This window comes from Chinchilla lanigera, unplaced genomic scaffold (genome assembly GCF_000276665.1).
Source record: "Chinchilla lanigera isolate Chin_1 unplaced genomic scaffold, ChiLan1.0 scaffold00018, whole genome shotgun sequence".
In the NCBI taxonomy this organism is placed as follows: Eukaryota; Metazoa; Chordata; class Mammalia; order Rodentia; family Chinchillidae; genus Chinchilla; species Chinchilla lanigera.
In genome coordinates this window covers 2,832,127-2,850,309 of record NW_004955419.1, presented here as the reverse complement: position 1 = coordinate 2,850,309, position 18,183 = coordinate 2,832,127, and the positions used below count along the sequence as shown (strand labels likewise).

Sequence of the window (18,183 nt, the reverse complement as noted above, 5' to 3'; positions counted from 1 at the left end):
GGGAACCGAACTCACGACCTTGCGCTTGCCAGGCAGGCGCTTTGCCGCTGAGCTAAATCCCCAGCCCCCCATGGCACCTTTTCTATTCCAGTTGGGTCTAAGTCAAAATAAAAGTTTAGCACTTAATTGGAACAAATTAACCCCAAATATTAGTTGCAAGTTAGTTCCAGGTTATCTAGTGAGGCTCCCAACAGAACCTCGGGGATCCTTAAAGCAGCTTCCTGAATGAATCAGCATGTCCTCCCAGGGCTGGGCAGGCAGGGCTGGGCAAGCAGCGCGATTACACAGCGGTCCTGAGGAGGCGCTGCGCGGAGGGAACTGCAGGACAGGAAGCATCGCAGAGCCTCACAGAAGCCTATCAGTCTGAAAAGAGGCTCATGCTGGTTCCATTTCCAATCTTCTGCTTCATAAACAAGAAGACAAGACAGAACACTCAGGCGGGGGAAAAGGACGTACTTTAAATTTCGTTGTTTAAACAGATTCTCAGAAAACAGGTAACTGTCAGTCATTCAGGTCACACGGAAGTAGTATGCCGATCTTTTCTTATTTCTGCACTGACTACTAATAGAGTTTAGTTTGTCACCTGTTTATGCACTTACCTAACTGCACGTCGGTAGTGAATCGGAGTCTGTGGATCATGCTGACTTTGAATGACTTGTAATGGTGGCTGCTGAGCATATCCTGTACTGTAGCTATGTCAATTTGTGAATCCTCCTCAAAAACTCCATCTGCCCTTGAACCTGGGGAGGAAACAAGCACTTTAACACATAAAGATACATGAGGCTTGGCAAATGGTGTCTGCTTAAAATGCTTTGGGATAAATTAAAATAATATGGGCTATTTAATTTGGAGAAGAAAAGGCTGAGCGATGACTTAATAATGCCATTCCAGTAAACAGAGAATGGTAACATATTAATCATTCAACAATTAATTCCACAAACACTGCCTACTCTGTGGCAGGCCCTTGGCTGGGCAGCAAGGAGAGAAGGACAGAAAAATCCCTGCTTGCTCTCAGCAAGGAGCACAGTCTCCACAAGGGTCACACAACAACATGGGTGATCACACTAAGTTTTCTGTCTTTTTTGGTACAGGAAATCAAACTCAGAACCTTGTGCTGCCTGGCAGGTGCTTGTGCCATTGAGCTATATCCTTGGCCTCACACTTGGTTTTCTAATCACACATGTGATTTTCCTGACCACAGAAGTAACCCATGCTCCTTCAAGGAGCCCTGTGCCAAGCCACCTGTTTAGGAGCTTTTCACTCCGTGCCCCATGGCCTCTGCTGGCTGGCGTGTGTGACACAGCCTGCGGGCCCTTGGATGTCTGTGACAATCACCTCACTGGTCTTCTATCCACCAGGCTCCCTCTGCCATCCAGCCACCACAAGACCTTTTGATTCGTCTCTCCAAAGGTTTGATCATTCAGTTACTCATCAAATGGTGAGTGAGAGCCTTGTACACGCAAAGTACTCTGACACGTGACATGGGAGACCCGCAGGAAGACTGGTGCTCACAAACCTCCCCTGGCTTCCCAGGGCTTCCTGAATGCAGCACACTTTTTTCTCAGCCAAGCCTCTCCTCTCCAAGGCTTTGGGTGGCTAAGTCACATGGCCAAGCTCACACTAAAAAAGGCAAACTATCTCTTGGTCCCCAGAGGCTGCAATGTGGACTTCTGAAGGTGGAACTGCGGGTGCCATTTGGGGTGAGGCAGCCCCTGTCTAGCAGGGGCAAAACAGCAGAGGGCTCTGCCTAGTGTTGAGCACCCAAAGGCTCTACAGGGTAACTCCGACAGCTCCTCAGGGTGTGTGGAGGGGTGATAAATGGGAATTGGGTATCAAACTGGAAAATTCTGTTATGTAACAGGCAGCCTGACAATCACACACGTTTACTTCTCACAATCGCTGCCCATAAGGCAAGTTTTTTATGAAGTTGTTCTCTGGGGCTGGCAGTGTAGTTCTGTGGCACAGCACTTGTCTAGCCTGCACAAGGCCCTCGGTTCAATCCCGGCAGCACATGAGCACACACATGGAAGTTGGTTTCTGATGCTTTCACACTGAATGTATTTATTAGGAATTATGTATTATTTCCAAACACTGTAGTTATTTCTATCTTGGACAATTTTAGAAGCTCAATAAGGCTTTCCCCTTGGTAAGGAAGTAGGACGCCTCTGAGAGAGTCCCATCTGAGAGTGTCTTGTCACGCTGTCCTCTCTGCTCAGGTCACCCTTCTCCCCGTCTCAGTCCCTCCTGGTCACCTCCCTATTTCTCCTGAAGAGCTCAGCTCGTGATGGTCCAGGCCACCCTTCCTGACCGGAGGTCCACAAGTGTGGTTCAGTTCCTTCTGCCACTGCACCCTGCATCTTTTCTCAGAACAGTTAGCTCAGGCAGTAATTATCTGTCTCTGCCACTAGACTGAAAACTCCCCAAGGGTGGGCATAGAGACTGTGTCAATTACCACTGCAGCCCAGACCCTGGCAGTACTGCTGTGCAGCGGAGAGAACAAGAGCTCAGTAAGATGTACTGGATGGATACCAGGTGCCATCGCCACAGGAAGGTGAGAATCAGGAGGCCAAGTGACTTAGCCAACATCACACTGCTGGGACAGTGAGGTTGTGCTCCATGTCTGACAGGGCTGCTGGGTAACCTGTTTACTTTTCCGCAACGTGTGTGATTTTAGGCAGAGGAGCCATGATCATAGTCACTGCTATCTTCTGAGTAATGTGCACATCTGAACTGGGAGGCTGGTGAAGCGTTAGAATTTAGAACAATCATTCACTTTATTCAACCTACATTTCCACTGAAACATAACTTCCAAAATGTTTACTTCTATGTTAGAGAATTTTTATATATGAAAATTATAGGGAGCTTTAGTAAGATATTAAAATCTTTTAATGTTTTACAAGTCATTTAAAGTCATCTTTTCTGCAATAATGTCATTATTAGAGATAGCTTAGCTACGAGCTCCAGACTTCTGTTTTTTTCTTTTTATTAATTAGTATTTTTTTAAATGTTGCAAGTATTTGATTTGGAAAGAGGTAACAGCTCATTATGCTAAAATGCCAATTACTACAAAAAAATCCAAACTTAAGAGTTTTTATGTTTTATGTTGTTGGATTAAAACCAATTTAAAAATTACTATAACGTGACATATAATTTTTTACTGAGCAATTTCAATGCCAGCTGCTAATAAAGCATCTTAGCTGTAAATGATAATTCAGATGCTTTTAGATAAAGTGGTGCATAAATATGGCTGGAAATTGATTTAGCTTCTTACAGAAGCTACTGAAGAATGACACATTTTGTTTAATACACCAGCTAATGTAGTCCTAAAAGCTCAAACAAGTGCCAGTTTTCACTTCTAAATTTGCTGTGGGAGATTAATGAAAACTTTATATTTTGCTGAAATGTTAATAATGGGCAGATGAGATGATAGGATTTTAGTAGAGGTCTTAAAGCTATGGAATAACCAGCAAAGCTTGTCAATTTCCTTGTATTAATTTTGTTCAAGTCTTATATAGCTGGAGCTGGCTCAACACGCTAATGCTTCATGCATTGACCTTCTACTCTCTGCCAGTGTAAATTCATATCCCATTTGAGGATTTAAGTCCCCCTGATACTCGGGTGAGTTCTGAGCCTTGCTCCCGCTGACAAGGGGCGTGTTTGCTTTTATGGCCAGAAGGGCAACAGCACCTGGGGGAGTAGGGAAGGAACAGTCTTGTGCGTGCCTCTAGCTTACAGTGCCCACTCCAAAGGCGGTTATCTGTTGAATGAAACACTGCTGGCCTTGGAGGTGAAGGGCCATTTCTGAAAGTAGGCCCAGGGGTGCCACTGCCTGGAGTGGCATGTCTCTGTGTTCATGTGACTTGCAATCTTGTCTCCCCATGCCAGCAGTGTGCTAGATGGGGGGAAGGCACTGGTGAGGATGAGGCAGGGCTCCTGATCCTCAGGAGCTTATAAACGAACTACAGAACACAAAGAAAACAGTACAAGGCAGAGAGAAGTGCCCAACAAATGGTGCATGCAATAGGCACTTTATCTAAAAACAAACACTTAAAGCAACGCATTATATCAGAAGCATGCTTCTGAACCAGAGAAGTTCTATGACTTGTGTATACCTGCACTGTTTGTATCCTTCTGGAAAAGGGTGAACCCAGCCGCACAAGAAAGATGCTTGGCACCGCACCATTTGCATGTTAAAATTATTACTGTACTATGAACTTCAAATTAAAAAGTCTACTGCTATTCAAGACAAGACATTTTTATCTTCTCAAAGTGAAAAGCAGAGAAAGCCAGAATGCCTTAAAAATAAACATACAAAAAACCCCTCACTCTCTAGACCATTAATTTAATTGAAATATAACCCTTTGGTATTTTGTTAAATTAGCAATTAAAAAGGTCACAAGCAATTAAATGAAACAAAAGCCATACTGTGTTCATCTACATTAATGCTGAACTGGGTCTCCACTTGAATGACAAGATAAATTGTAATGGTGCCTTCAAAGACTTCACAATGTATTTTGTCAAAGTCGGGAGTGTTAATGTCTCTATGTGCCATGGATTACCATAATGTGTCGTGTCAAAACTCGTGAGCTGCAATAACTCACAGTATTGTGATAGATCAAATTTTGGGGTGGAGCCTAATAGTGACTTGAGTACCAGAACTTAAATGGACTGACAACAAGGCTCTAGGAGCAAGACAGAGAGTGCACTTGCAATGTGCAAGGGTGGGGGACAAGCAGAGAATCTGAGAAAGCAGCTCAACTCTCTGGAGTAAGAATTCAGGAACGGGGAGGCAAGAAGCAAAGCTCTAGTTGGGTTTGTCCATTCTTCACCCAAGACAGGCCAGGGGATGCAATGGGCATATCTGTATTAGGACAATTTTTAAATACACTTCAACCAAAACAATGCATTGCCACAGAATGAGGGCAGAAGCAGATGTAAACATCTAGGTGTCTTCTAGTTAGACATTTATAGGAATCTGCAAAAATGTAAAACAGTGCTGCTTTTCTCACTGAAAAATGTAAATGTAGTTTTCATGCAAAATTTTTTTTTTTTCATGCAAAATTTTTAATGAGTTCGTAAGTATTAGTAAATTTCTCAATTTTAATTCTTTATAACCCAATAAATAAAAGTTCATTGTGGTCCTCAGTAATTTCTTTTTCTTTTTCAGTGCTGGGGATTGAACCCATGCCCTACTTCTGAGCTACACTCCCACTCCCACCTCAGTAACTTTTAAGGGTATAAAAAGGCCCTGACATCAAAAAGTTTGAGAACTCCTGACTTGATTGGTCGTTATCCCTTGTTTTCATAGTTCCTTGATGTCCACTTAAACAGCCATGAAGGGACACAAAAGTGCAGTTACAGCTGTGTTACAACCTGACAACAGGTCACAACCTACAACAGGGCTGGAAAGCTTATGCACACATTCTAAGAGGAACAGGTCTGCTGTCAGCACTGAGACCAAGGCTAATTACATCAAATACTGTTTACAGCTAAATCAAAGCTCGGATGAACTCATCTGCTATTGGCAGATTTCCTGTGTTCATAGATGCAAATGGTATGGAACTGTAAAATTCATTTTATGCTTTGAGTCTTGGACCAAGTCTAAAAAAGCACTAATCTAGTGTAAGTTAGCAACTTTGGTCTCTCTTTTCTAAAATGCTCTATGTCAACTCTAGAACTCAACTAGAAGATCAGTGGTCTTTCTTACATCTTTGCCCTTCCATGCCTCCCATGGCACAACCCTGTTGAGTGTTCCTTTAATCCAGAAATCGTTACCCAGCACCTACCACAAGGCAGGCGCTGTGCTGTGTCAGGAACTCAGGGGGAGTGATTCTGAGATGACGGGAGGGGCCGGGAAATCCAGAAGAATATGTCGTGTGGGGCATCGTGATGTGCACGGAGGGTGAGTGCACCCCTGGGGTGCCTGCCTCTGGCTGGAGCACAGCGTGGGAAGAGGAGCAGTGGAAAGTAAGATGGTGAGGTGGAGGAAGAAATTCTCCAGCGTGGTGGATCTGACATAGAGAAAATGCTGTTGTGCAAGGAAATGATGGAAGAAGAATGAACAAACCGTCTCCTGCTTCACTCTGCCTGTCTTACTGGTTCCGTCCTGACCCTGTCCCCCTAGAACCCACTGCTTCAGCCACACTGGACTTTACTCAGGTTACACTACCTGGCCAGCACATCCTTTCCACGGCTAAAAATGTATATACTTCAAGATCTAGTCCAAATGGAGCCTTCCCTGACCCCTCGGTGGAAACATGCAGCCCTCTGTGGAAGTATCTGTAATTTTCTTGTGGACCAGATGCTCCTTGAAGGTGGGAAAATTCTACCTTCCATCGCATACCGTCCACCACACAGTGGATGTTCAATGAACGTTGCCAGTGGGATGAATGAAGTCTGGTGCATCTGTAAACTTTGATGCAATGAAGTTTTATGTTAACTGACAAGGTATTTGAGGTTTTTACACCATCCCTTGTATTAACCTTGGTTAACAGGCCTGGACACACCACTCAGACCCCTCCACAGACTGGGTGCACTGAGGGCAGGGGCCCTGCCCCAACAGCAGCTGGAATACTATGCCCAGCACTTTAAATACATTATTTCATTTAATCTCTCCAGTGTATTTTGGGGGCTGGACAGTACACTCTTTACACAGGCGAGGAAAAAAAAGGGACTCAAAATGTCATCTTGCTACTACAGTTATTCAACTTGTACAAGCAGAAGCCAGGAATCGAACCCCGGTGTGTGTAATTCTAAAACTGTACCCTTGACCCCACAGAACCTCTTCTGAGTAAAAGTGTTCCTTTCAAGGGCTGGGCAGGTACAACTCCAGGGCTATAACAGTATCTAAGAACACAATCATGCCCGGCCTCCAGAACAAAGAAAGCGGGATAAAGCCTAACTGTCTCACTCTTTCAGTAAGACTCAAAGCTGGATACATAAATGAGTCACGGAGAAAAACTCTTCCTTAGCTCTGCATCTATCACACTTTTTTCCAGAGGCCATTTAAGTCCCTAAAGTCTCATAAGCCCAAAGCTTCTCTTCTATTAAACACTTCCCTTCAGCTACTAGTCATTTTTGCTGGTCTCTAAAAAACGATCAATAGGTGATATACTATAACACACACACTCGTCTGCAGTAATCTCTTTAACGCCACCAGGATCACACAGCAGGATATATCCTTCACTAGAATCTGCCAGGCTACAACCAGGGCAGGGATCCTCACTGTCACAGTGCTTAATTGATTAAACTCTTGGAGCCAGAGCCAGCCAGGCTGGAGGACTTTCCCCATAGAGATTTCAGACCTTCCTCAATAAATCAAGGTAATCTTGCTTTATGAAGTGATCAGAAGGCAACAGTTTCACGTTTGTAGGGTTCCTAAGAAGAGCAGACCACGGATGGGGCCCTACAAGGTCCTGCATCCTCGACCTTCTGGTCCCTCATGCTCATCCTTCAGCACCAGGCCTGCCCCTTGCTCGTTTCGCTGCAGTCTGTTTATTCCAGCACGTGTCAGGCACCTTCTGTCTCAAGGCCTTCGGGTGAGCAGTCCCCCGGCTTGGAATATTCTTAACACTTTCACTGTTCTTCTGTCCTCGAAGAGGGCTTCGCCTACTGCTCGTAGCAGCTGTGGGCCCCAGCTACCCACTCGCTGTCTTTGTGGCTCCATGATGCAGGGCTGGGTTTTCTCCACCTCTCAGTACCAGCACAGTGCCTGGCCCTGAGCACAGTAGCAATGTCACTATGGAGGGAGCCCAGCGTGAATCCAACTCCCCTTTAGAGATGGAATGTGACCCTTTAAGGGGCTAGGGCAATGGTTCATTATGGGTTTGCTCTGCAGTTAGGTTGCCAGAATTCCCCATTACTTGTTCTTCCTCCAGTGTGATTTTGTTCCTGTTCAGAGTACAGGAAAAGATATAGGGTCTTCTGAGGAACCTGGTATTTTTGACAACTTACATGGCAAAATACCAACGAGCTGTAATGTCTGATCAACACTGAGAGGTATCTCTCTGACTCTGGAGTCATGGACTAGGGCACAAATGCTGGCAGAACCCCACCTCCACCCAGAGTCACTGCAGAAATGTCACCTGATGCATCACCAAACCATTAGACAGGGGTTGCAGGGCAGATTCTGGGGCCAGGAGCCTTCTGGAGGAATGCAAATCTCCCTGCCCTCACTTAGAGCCCAGACAGGGTTTGTGGCTCGTCAAACATGTTTCCTTACTGCTCTAATGTACCAGTGTATCGCTTAATGAAAGTTCTTAATTGTAATTCAATTAATTACATACACACAGTCCCCAATTACATTTTCCAATAAGACATTGGCTGTGGTACAGGTCTAAATGCACTTAACCAATTTTAATATATTAAGACCAATTTCCCCTGAATACTAATTACTACCTAATGATAAAATGAAAAGGGGGGAACTTTTAAGAAACGGGGAGAGTGAAGAATGCAATTCACGTGGAAGTTCTAAGCCCACATAGCATAGTGCAGGCACTCGCTGCTGAAGAAGTAGGTGTGGAGAGGGTGCACGTTCTTCTTGTACAGGTTGGCACAGCTTTCTGTCCCACATAGCAGCCACTCCAATGCCCAAAGGGACCTGTGGGGAACCTGGGAGCTGGAGGGAAGAGGGGAGTAACAGGGAAAAAAGGCCATCGCTCACAGGCTCCGACAGCTGCAGTGTCTATGTCAGCTGGCCCGTGTCTCAGCACAGACACTTGGGAAGAGCCAGCTCTTGGACAGTGCACTGTGGTCCATTATGTGCTGTTACGTCCATTCCCACTGCTTGCTTCGATCGCTTCATGCTCACAGCAGCCCTGCAGGATAGGGATTACTGCAGCATGTCTCACGGGCGGAGAAACGAGGCTCACAGAAGGACTCACCCGAGGTGACAGTGGCACCAGACATCTTACTTTCCTCCTGTGTGCACTGCCAACCAGTCCATGTTAACTACAGAAAAGAGGTGGACACAAGTATTTGGAGATAGCATTTGCTTTGTTTAGATTCCGTTAGTGCGCAGGGAGCTGTTACACATATCACCTTGAAAAACAATCCCTCACCCATGTGGAGAATTCCTTACAGTGAACACACACCCACTGAAGCCGTGTAACCGGCTTTCAGCAATGACTCAATCTAAGACATGTGCAGTGAATATCACAAGTCATTTCTATTTGTAAACAGTTTACTTGCATGATCACATTTTCTTCTGTATTTGACAAGTGCTGTGGTAGTATAATGAAAGAGGGGTAAAGCCCTGGCATTCAAGTCACATGACAGAATTGGACAGATTAGCAATTGGTAACTGAAGGAGGCAAAGCCTCCAGAAGCAGCGAGGAAGCACCAGGGAGTCCCCAGGCCTGGCACGGAGCACACACAGGAGGAGGAATTGGCCCGTACACGAACCAGCATCACAGAAGGTTCTGGAAGCACACCAGGATATGCAAACGCTTATTCCCTCCATTCTCCTAGGGTTGCTTTTCCTCCTTTTCATTTAGCAGTGGTGTTTTTTGGGAAGGGGGTCCAAATACCACCACAGAACCACCTCTGCATATAAAAATGCTTGCCCAAACTTTGAGTTTTAGTTAGAAGCATCATGTAGTTGCCCTAGAGCCCCAGTGAGAACCTTGGTAAGGGCAGGGGCCTGGGAGCCCTGTTCCATCAGGGGAGTGAGCCAGGTCTGGCCAGACATGGGGATGTGGGCAGGGTTCACACACAGTCCCTGACCAGGGGAGGGGGTCACTCTAGTGTGTGAGTGAAGGGAACAAATCCATGTCACAGAATCAGGGATCGAGAGGAACAGGAGAGAGAGTCTGAGCCCAGGGGGTGGCAGCCAGGTGGTCTGAGGCTTCTTCTTCTTCTTTTTTTTTTTTTTTTGGTCTTTTTGAGACAAGGTTTCACTATGTAGTTCAGGCTGGTCTTGAGCTCACTTTGTAGCCCAGACTGGTCTCAAACTTGCAACGATCCTCCTGCCTCAGCCTCCCAAGTGCTGGGATTATAGGCATGTGCCACCACAACTGGCTCAAGTTGTTATCTTTTTGGGGGGATACTGGGAACTGAACTCAGGACCTTGCGCTTGCCAAGCTGGTGCGTGTGCCTCTGAGCTACATCTCCAGCTCTGGGGAGGCTTCTAGGAGGAGCTGCCCGGTCTCCTGGGCCTTTAAAGGGCCATTAAAGCAGTGAATGAGGGCTCTCACACCCTGGTCTAGGATGCTCCTCCCTAGCACAGCCCCTGTCTGGGGGACCACCCCGCTTCCCTAGTCTACCCTTAAAATGGGGAAATTAAGAAGTGAGGCAATGAAATTATGGAAGGTTTTAGCTGCTCTGTGAGTCTCCTTCAAAAGACAGGAGATCAAAGGAGGCTGAGCTAATGCTTAAGGAGCACTGATGCTCTCTCTACAGCAACTGCTCCTCAGGAAATAAAGCAATTAGATTCAGCTTTCTTACTAGATCTAATGGACAGAAGACACAAGTTCCAGGGTCTTTATTATTATGAATGTGACATTAGCGAATCTCCTCGCCCCTCTGAGCCTCAGTACGTCTTCTATAAAGATGATGACCATACTAGCCTAAACATTTATCACAACAGTGCCTATATGGCACTGAATATTCACAGAACCTTTGTGAAGCAGATTCAACGTTCTGTTTACACAGGATATGGAAGCTCAGAAAAGTGACTTGATTTGCCCAGTGTTAGAGGCTGAGTCTAGTGACTGCCTTAATGAAGTACTATGCTGAACCATCATAACCACAGCTTAGTTGTAACAGGGACTGAAAGGCTTCTTTGGCTAAAAGTGCTGACTCTTCACTTGCGCCTGCAGGCATCTCTTTTGCTACCTTACACTTTGGGTAAAATGCCCACTGATCATTTACAGGGTCTGTCTAAAAACTGGTGATACAAGGTTGATTAGCTCTAAATTTACCTAACCTCTTTCATTCTCATTCAAGGCTAAAGACACCAGGGTAAGAGTAACTGAGCCACTTTTCAAGATTCCAGAACAGTGCCAGGCATGCTGGTGCACACCTGTACTCTCAGAGCTCAGGAGGGTGAGTCAGGAGGACTGCAGGGAGTTCAACGCCAGCTTATGCTACATGGTGAGTTCAAGGCCAGCATGAACTGTATAGTGAGACCTTGTCTCAAAAAAAAAAAAAAAAAAATACCAGTGAGTCTTGCAGGTGGGAAGATCACTCCAAGTTGGGAATTGATGCCCCTCAACTGGAAAAATCATCTCATGATGGGAAGTGAACTGCCCAAGGCCAGCATACCCCACTGAACCAGGCTGAGAAAATAATCAACCAGAGACCACAGTGTGATACAACTTTTGGACCATTCATATTTTTACCCCTGACTTTGTCCTCGCCTATGTGATCCTGAAGTTCTTGTCAGTGCCCCAAAGACAGGCATGCTGGCCCCTTTCTCACTCCAGGGTGGCCACACTGAATAAGTGCCTTTCTTGCTTCACCAGCACTCACCTTTTTGATTGGACCTTTGCGGTGGCAGGTCTCCTACCTGGTCTGTTGGGTCCCCCAGAAACAGGCTTCTGGCCTAGAACTCCCACAACACAGTGAGTGATAAAACAGAAACACCAGATATTTGACTCGTTATAGGTGTTCCACGAAACTGGTTTAACTTCAGGCTTATTTTGGCTCTGGTGGTGGGAAATTCCAGAGTTTCTGTCTCAAAGCTATGGAAAGAATAAATTGGTTCTTTCTGGATGGGCTACACACATGTGATCAGTAGGAAAGGTCACCAAGAACACTTGGCAGAAAAGAAAATTGAGACTCACTTTGGTGCCAGGATTTATATAGAAGCTTGGACAAGAATGGAAGTCTTGTGACATTACATCCTCTCCATAACATACTCAATGCTTCCTTCTGGTCTGATTCCAGCTTCGAGCAGATAGTTGGCTGAAGGATGCAGTAGATTATCAGACAAGAATCCAAACTGGAAAGCTCAAGGACTTTGGCTTGTCATTTTCTTATTTAGGCCAAGATCCAAGCACAAATGTTAGCTCTCAGTCCCTAGGAAGAAACTCTTGTCATATCAGCTTCATTTGCAAGCTTTTCTCTCACAGCGTATGAAGACAATTGTCACTGCCATTCTCAGGGTTGAAAATTTAGGTTATCAGCAATCTCAGAGTGGGCTCTGGAATCAGATAGCTGACTTAGAATTTTGGTCCCATCACTATCTGGCTGGCAACTTTGGGCAAGACACAACCTTTCCTCACAAGAAGTATGACTTACAGGGTAGTTGTAACATTTGTCGGAGAAAGCATTTGCAAATGTTTAGCACAGGCCTTATAAAAGAAAGCCCGAATAATTTTTAAAACACCCTTTGATGTGACTGATATAAACATATTATGGTCCATCTGCCTTTGAAGAAAAATTGAAGGCTTTTCTCCATTCGTGGCAGTCTTTTCTTCTTTCTTCTTTTTGTCTTCTGAGACAGTCTTCCTTTGTAGTCCATGCTGGCTCAAATTTGAGATCTTCCTGCCTCAGCCTTCTAAGAGACGGTATTACAAGTATGTGAGGCCATGTCCAGCTACGAACAGTTTCAGTACTCCAGTGGTTTTATTTATAAAGTATATATCCATTCTGGAACACTGAAACACATTTGGAAAGCACCATTCTTCTACATTCCTTAGTCCCATGATACAGGCTTACAGGTCCCCCACCCCCACCCCACGGTCATTCCCCTCCATTCTGGATCAACTCCTTTCCTCTCCTTATCTCTGAGGGCTCTGGGAGTTCTGTGACTGCAGACTTTCACGCCTGCGCCCATCTGCTCCGTCAGCCACAGAACGCTGCTCTTCCATTATTTATTAATTACAGCTAACATTTACTGAGTGCTTACTATGTAACAGGCACTGTTCTTGGAGCTCCAGAATTAAAATTCACTGAATCCCCCAACAACCTCGTGAGGGCAGATAAACTACCCAAGGGAGGTGAAGTAAAGTGTCTGTGGTCACAGAGTGAAAAGCAGCCCGGTCAGATGTGAGCCCGGCAGTCGGCTCTGCGGGCCAGTCTCCTACACGGTGCATAACACATGGCCATAGCTTTGCTTGCTTCTGAAGCTACTTTATGGACAGTGCACCTGTCCTGATCAAACACACCAGCAAAAGTGAAAGCAATTCTATTTTAAAGATACTTTCCTGGGGCTGGGGATTTAGCTCAGCTGCATAGCGCCTGCCTGGCAAGAGCGAGCTCCTGAGTTCGATTCCTGGTATCAAAACAAAAAACAAACAAAAAACAAAAAAACCAACCAATCCTCCTTCCCTGCTTTTGGTTCAGTCCAACTTCTTCATAGGTAGCTACTGATTCTTACTTGGGCTCCCTACTTAAAACAAAAACAAAAACAAAAACCTTTGTATAAAAATATTTTTTAACAATTTATTTGCATTTTGTACACTAGTTATAATAGTCCATTGATTTCCAACCACTGCCTGCTTTTACCCTTTCTTTCATGAACTGATTTTGGTTCACAGAGTGCAAGAGGTGGAAGTATCTTACAAATCCTTTGAGAGAAAGATGCTGTGGGCCACAGAGGTCACACAACTAAATTAAGACCGCTCATGCTTAGAGATGGAGCAATCGCTCAAGCCCAGATTTCAAAGCTTTACCCACCAGTCCTCATGGCTTCTGTTTCCTAACCTGAGAAAGTTGGCCCTCATCGTAGAAGCAAAAGCAAAGTTAACCTGAAATAAAAAAATCCTGCTGAATAATGTGCAGCAGTTAAAAAGGAACTGGTGAATTTATACATACAATAGTATGCAATTAATATAGAATAATATCTACAATATACGGTTAACACGTTTAGGGGAAAATGGAGAATAGTTTGCTATCATGTTTTTTAAAAAGGGGAGCTACAAATATGAATGCGTGTGTGTGTCTGCTTGCACGTACACAATTATTTACACAGACACACAGAATATGCTTACATATGCACCAGTGATCCCTGGAACAATACCAAAGGAAGTGGCAAAAATTCTTTTCTCTGGGAGGGAAAATAAAGCATGGAAGGAAGGAGACTTCTAATAAACATACTTGTGTTATCTGACTAAAAATACTGTTGACATGTGAAAGTGTTACATATCCAAAACACTTACCGGGACGCTAATAAAAAAAACGAGTCTTTAAAGAGTGAAAGAAAATGACCAAGAGTAAGGGACTGGCCATTTGTGTTAGATAAAAAATTCAGCCAAGTTATGAAGTGGTGTGTTGGCATAACTCTTCCTTTGGCAGGCTGTGGTGTACTGCAAGTGGTTTGAGACTTCAAGTGTCTGTAAGCTTTATAGTAAGAGATGTTCCTCTAAACTCTGTGCATATGCACTCACCCTTATTTCTTGTGTGCTTTTTCTTACACGTATACTCACTTTAGAAACTCTGAAAAGCACAAGTCTGTACCAAGAAGGCAAAAAATGAATTACTCAGGTAGTTATTGTCAACTACTGATAACCACAACAAATATTTTCCTTCCAATTCTTCTATTCTTTTTTATTTGCTTGTTTTCACATAGTTAGGAGTAGTCTGTATGTGCTATTTTGTAATTTTGCCATTCTTTCTCTTTAACATCACATTAAAATCACTTTCTCACATTACCAAACACAACTTTTACTGGCTAAATAAAATTCTGCACCTACTGAGACAATTTGCTCCTTTTTTAATCTGGTGTTGTGACAAATTAGATGGATTGGGTTTCTCTACTGTTAAACCAATTCTGCACTCTTGGAATAAGTCCAACTTGGTGATGTTGTATTTTCTCAATAATATGCTGGACTTCGTTAATACGGTGTTTAGGGTTTTCAAATCTGTATTTGTAAGACAGCTATCAAAAATTTCGTCTTGTGTGGTCTTTACTGGGGCTTGGCATTAAGACTATGACTGCCTCTTTAAATGAACTGGAGAAGATAAGCTTTGTTCTAGGTTTAAAGCAGCTGATGTAAGATTAGTTATTTATTCCCTCACTGGAGTTAGCCATGATGTCATCTGGGACTGGATTTTCTTTGTGTAAGGTTTTTAGTTACTAATTCAACTTTTCAAAATAATTATGGGAACATTCAGGTTTTCAATTTCTTTTAGTGTCAATTTTTGATAAGTTGTCTTTTCTTAGAAATTTGTTATTTTCAAAATTTTGAAATGGAGTTTTTAAAATAACCTTCTGTTACTTGTCTAATGACTGTAGGACCTGCAGTGCATTTTCTAGTCAATCTTGTTACTATTAGTATTTTTCTGTTGTTTCCTCTCCTTGTTTTTAATCCATCTCATCAAAGTTTTATTGATTAGTTTTCTTCGAAGAACTAACTCTTCCATTAGATGTATGATTTTTATAAATTTCTGCTCTTAGCTTTCCTTTTAGGTCTCTTTTTAAATTTTCTTTTTTTAAATTTTGAAATAGGGTCTCGTTACGTAGTTCAGGATGGCCTTGAACTCATAGTGATCCTTCCGCTTCAGCCTCAGGAGTCCTGGGGCTCGAGGTATGAGCCACCATGCCCAACCTCTTCTCTAATTTTCTGAGCTGAATGCTTACCTCATTATTTTTTAGCTCTTCTTTTGTAATATAGAAAAGACTATAAAGTTGAAGGCTATGAAATTTCCTTAAAATACTATTTTAGCCATATCTCAAAATTTCAGTAGAATTTTCATTTAAGAAAACTGTATATGTATCTCCCCCCTCGGCACTGGATATTGAACCCAGGGCTTTCACACTCAAGCTACATCCACAGGCCTCCCCCACTTTTAAATTTTGAGACAGAGTCTCAATAAGTTGCTAAGAAGCCTAGGCTAGACTCGAACTTGCAATCCTCCTGCCTCTACCTCTGGAGGCCGCATTATAGGTGTGTACCACACCTGGCTAATTTTTTAGAAAATTATTTCTTTTTTAAAAACCATAGCTTCAGAAGCTTATTTCTCAATTTCCAAACATATGCAGTTTTCCTAGTTTTTTTTCCCCTTGATTTCACTGTGATCAGAGAGCACATCCTACTGGAAACCAACCCTGCATAATTCTCCAGTATAAGGATAGACATAAATTATCTGACATTCATATTGTGTTAGATATTAGAAAAAATACTGTGAAGCTGGATGTGTTGGCACACGCCTATAATCCAAGCACATGGGAGTCCTCCTAAGGCAGGAAGATTCTGAGTTCAGGGTCAGCCTGGGCTACAGTAAGTTTAAGGATGGCCTAGATGACATAGTGAGACCCTCTTAAAAACAACTCCCCAAATTAGAAATAATACTGGGGAAAACTATCATTATGCTAGGTGTGATGCCACATGCCTGTAATTCCAGCAACTCAGAAGGCTGAGGCAGGAGGGTCACAAGTTCAAGGCCAATCTGAACAATTTATCAATTGTTATTTATCAATAACTGTCTCAAAATAAAACATAAAAAAGGATATTTGAGATATAAAAGGGTATAGCTCAGTGTGAGGGCCTTAGTTCACATCTCAGTACTGCAAAAAAAAAAAAAACCCCAAATAACTCCAGAAACACACACATATACATACAGATACACACAGCAAAAATTTATCATTTTACATAAATACTTGCTGCATTTTCAGTATTTTCTCCTCAAGAGAGACTTCCAAAAACAGAAATACAGGGTAAAACATTTTAAAGTCTCCTGATGCTTACAACTAAGCTATGCTGAGTTATACTACTGTTACCAGAGTTTAAGGATGCCTATTTCCTTGTATGCATTCTCCCCATCCATGAAGGTTCTTCTTTTGTTTGTTTGTCTTTTTGAGACAGGGTTTCGATAAGCAGTTCAGGCTGGCCTTGAGCTCACTCTGTAACCCAGGCTGGCCTTGAATTTGCAGTGATCCTCCTGCCTCAGCCTCCCAAGCGCTGGGATTACAGGCATGCACCACCATGCCCGGCATAAGGGTTCTTTTTCAAGGAGTTGGCTTGTTCAATAGGTGGAGTAAGTCACATTTTGGTTTAAAATGTTTATATATAGATTGTTGATAAGGATGAACATTTTAACAAATGTTTCCTATTTATGTGGATTTTTTGGGACAATTTGAGAATCAGTGATTTTTATTTGTGTTATTTACATAAGATTCTTTTTTTGGGGGGTCTTTTTGAGACAAGGTCTCACTATGCAGTTCAGGCTAGCCTTCAGCCCATTGTGTATCCCAGGCTGGTTTTGAACTCACAACGATCCTCCTGCCTCAGCATCCCCAGTGCTGGGATTACAGGTGTCACTACCATGCCCAGTTTATATAAGATTCTTATAGCTTCAGTTGCATACTATGACCAACCTGCCTTAGAGAGTTTGCTGCCAGTTGCCAAGAACCCGTTTTGCTTTCCTGGTGAGCTGTGAGGATACCGCTCCAGAAGAGGCCACAGGAGCCCTGGTCAAAGAGCAGTAGGCAGGTCTGGCTTAGGGGGTTGGTGGCAAGAATGGAGAGCTGCTGCTGATTTCCTCATTCGACCTCCTGCAGTGCATGGTCATTATGAGGGTAGTGAGTTAGTGAAGGGCAAGTTGGTATGCGTCGGCAACACCCTTACAGACCTGACAGTCTAGTGCGGAGACAGACACTAATCAATCCCTGAGAAAAACACACAGTTAGAAGCAGAAGCATGTGCAGTGAAGAGTATATGCTCTACAGCAGAACCACAGGCTGCCAAGTGAGGGATGATCGGGCTCAGGCAGCGGGGACAGGGAGGTCACATTTAACCTGGGACGGAGGATGAGAGTTAAGCAGAATGAGGAAAGAGTGTTTCAGGTGGAAGCAGTGGCCCTGTGAAAACCCTGGAGCAGGAAGGGTGGCACAGCATGTTGCCGCAGTTGCGGTTTTCACACACTGCTTTCCCCTTCAGTCAGTGGGAGAGAACAGAGGCAGCAAAAACGCACAATTTAGAAGCCCTGAGAGAGAACAAAAGAAACTAACAAGTTTTTAAAGAGTTCTTGACATGGCACTAGGAATGACAACTTCCTTTTGCTGAGAATATTTAAAGGGTTAAAATTCTCTAAAGCTTGACGCCTGAACAGTGATCCTAAGAGGGCCAGTTGCTTTACATAGAAAATAGTTTTTGCCTCAGCAAAGTCCTGATGTTTCTAAGCTGTTTGCAGGGCTGTTCCTAACTTAGGAAGACAGAGCTCAACAGACAAATATTAATCACTGAGGCCTAAACAGGATGTGGACTCTGCCAAACAGCACAGAATCTATCATTTCACTTT

The 18,183-nt window shown here is 43.7% G+C and overlaps 1 protein-coding gene across 5 annotated transcripts in view; it reads right to left on the bottom strand.

The window, feature by feature from the left end:
* The window catches only part of Mapkap1 (mitogen-activated protein kinase associated protein 1), a 230,844-nt gene that overhangs the window by 37,196 nt on the left and 175,465 nt on the right, over nucleotides 1-18,183 (bottom strand). For all 5 annotated transcript variants that reach the window (XM_005382456.2, XM_005382455.2, XM_013513217.1 and 2 more), the window contains one exon: nucleotides 600-740. In XM_005382456.2, coding sequence (XP_005382513.1) covers nucleotides 600-740 — 141 coding nt within the window. The remainder of the gene's footprint in view (nucleotides 1-599; nucleotides 741-18,183) is intronic.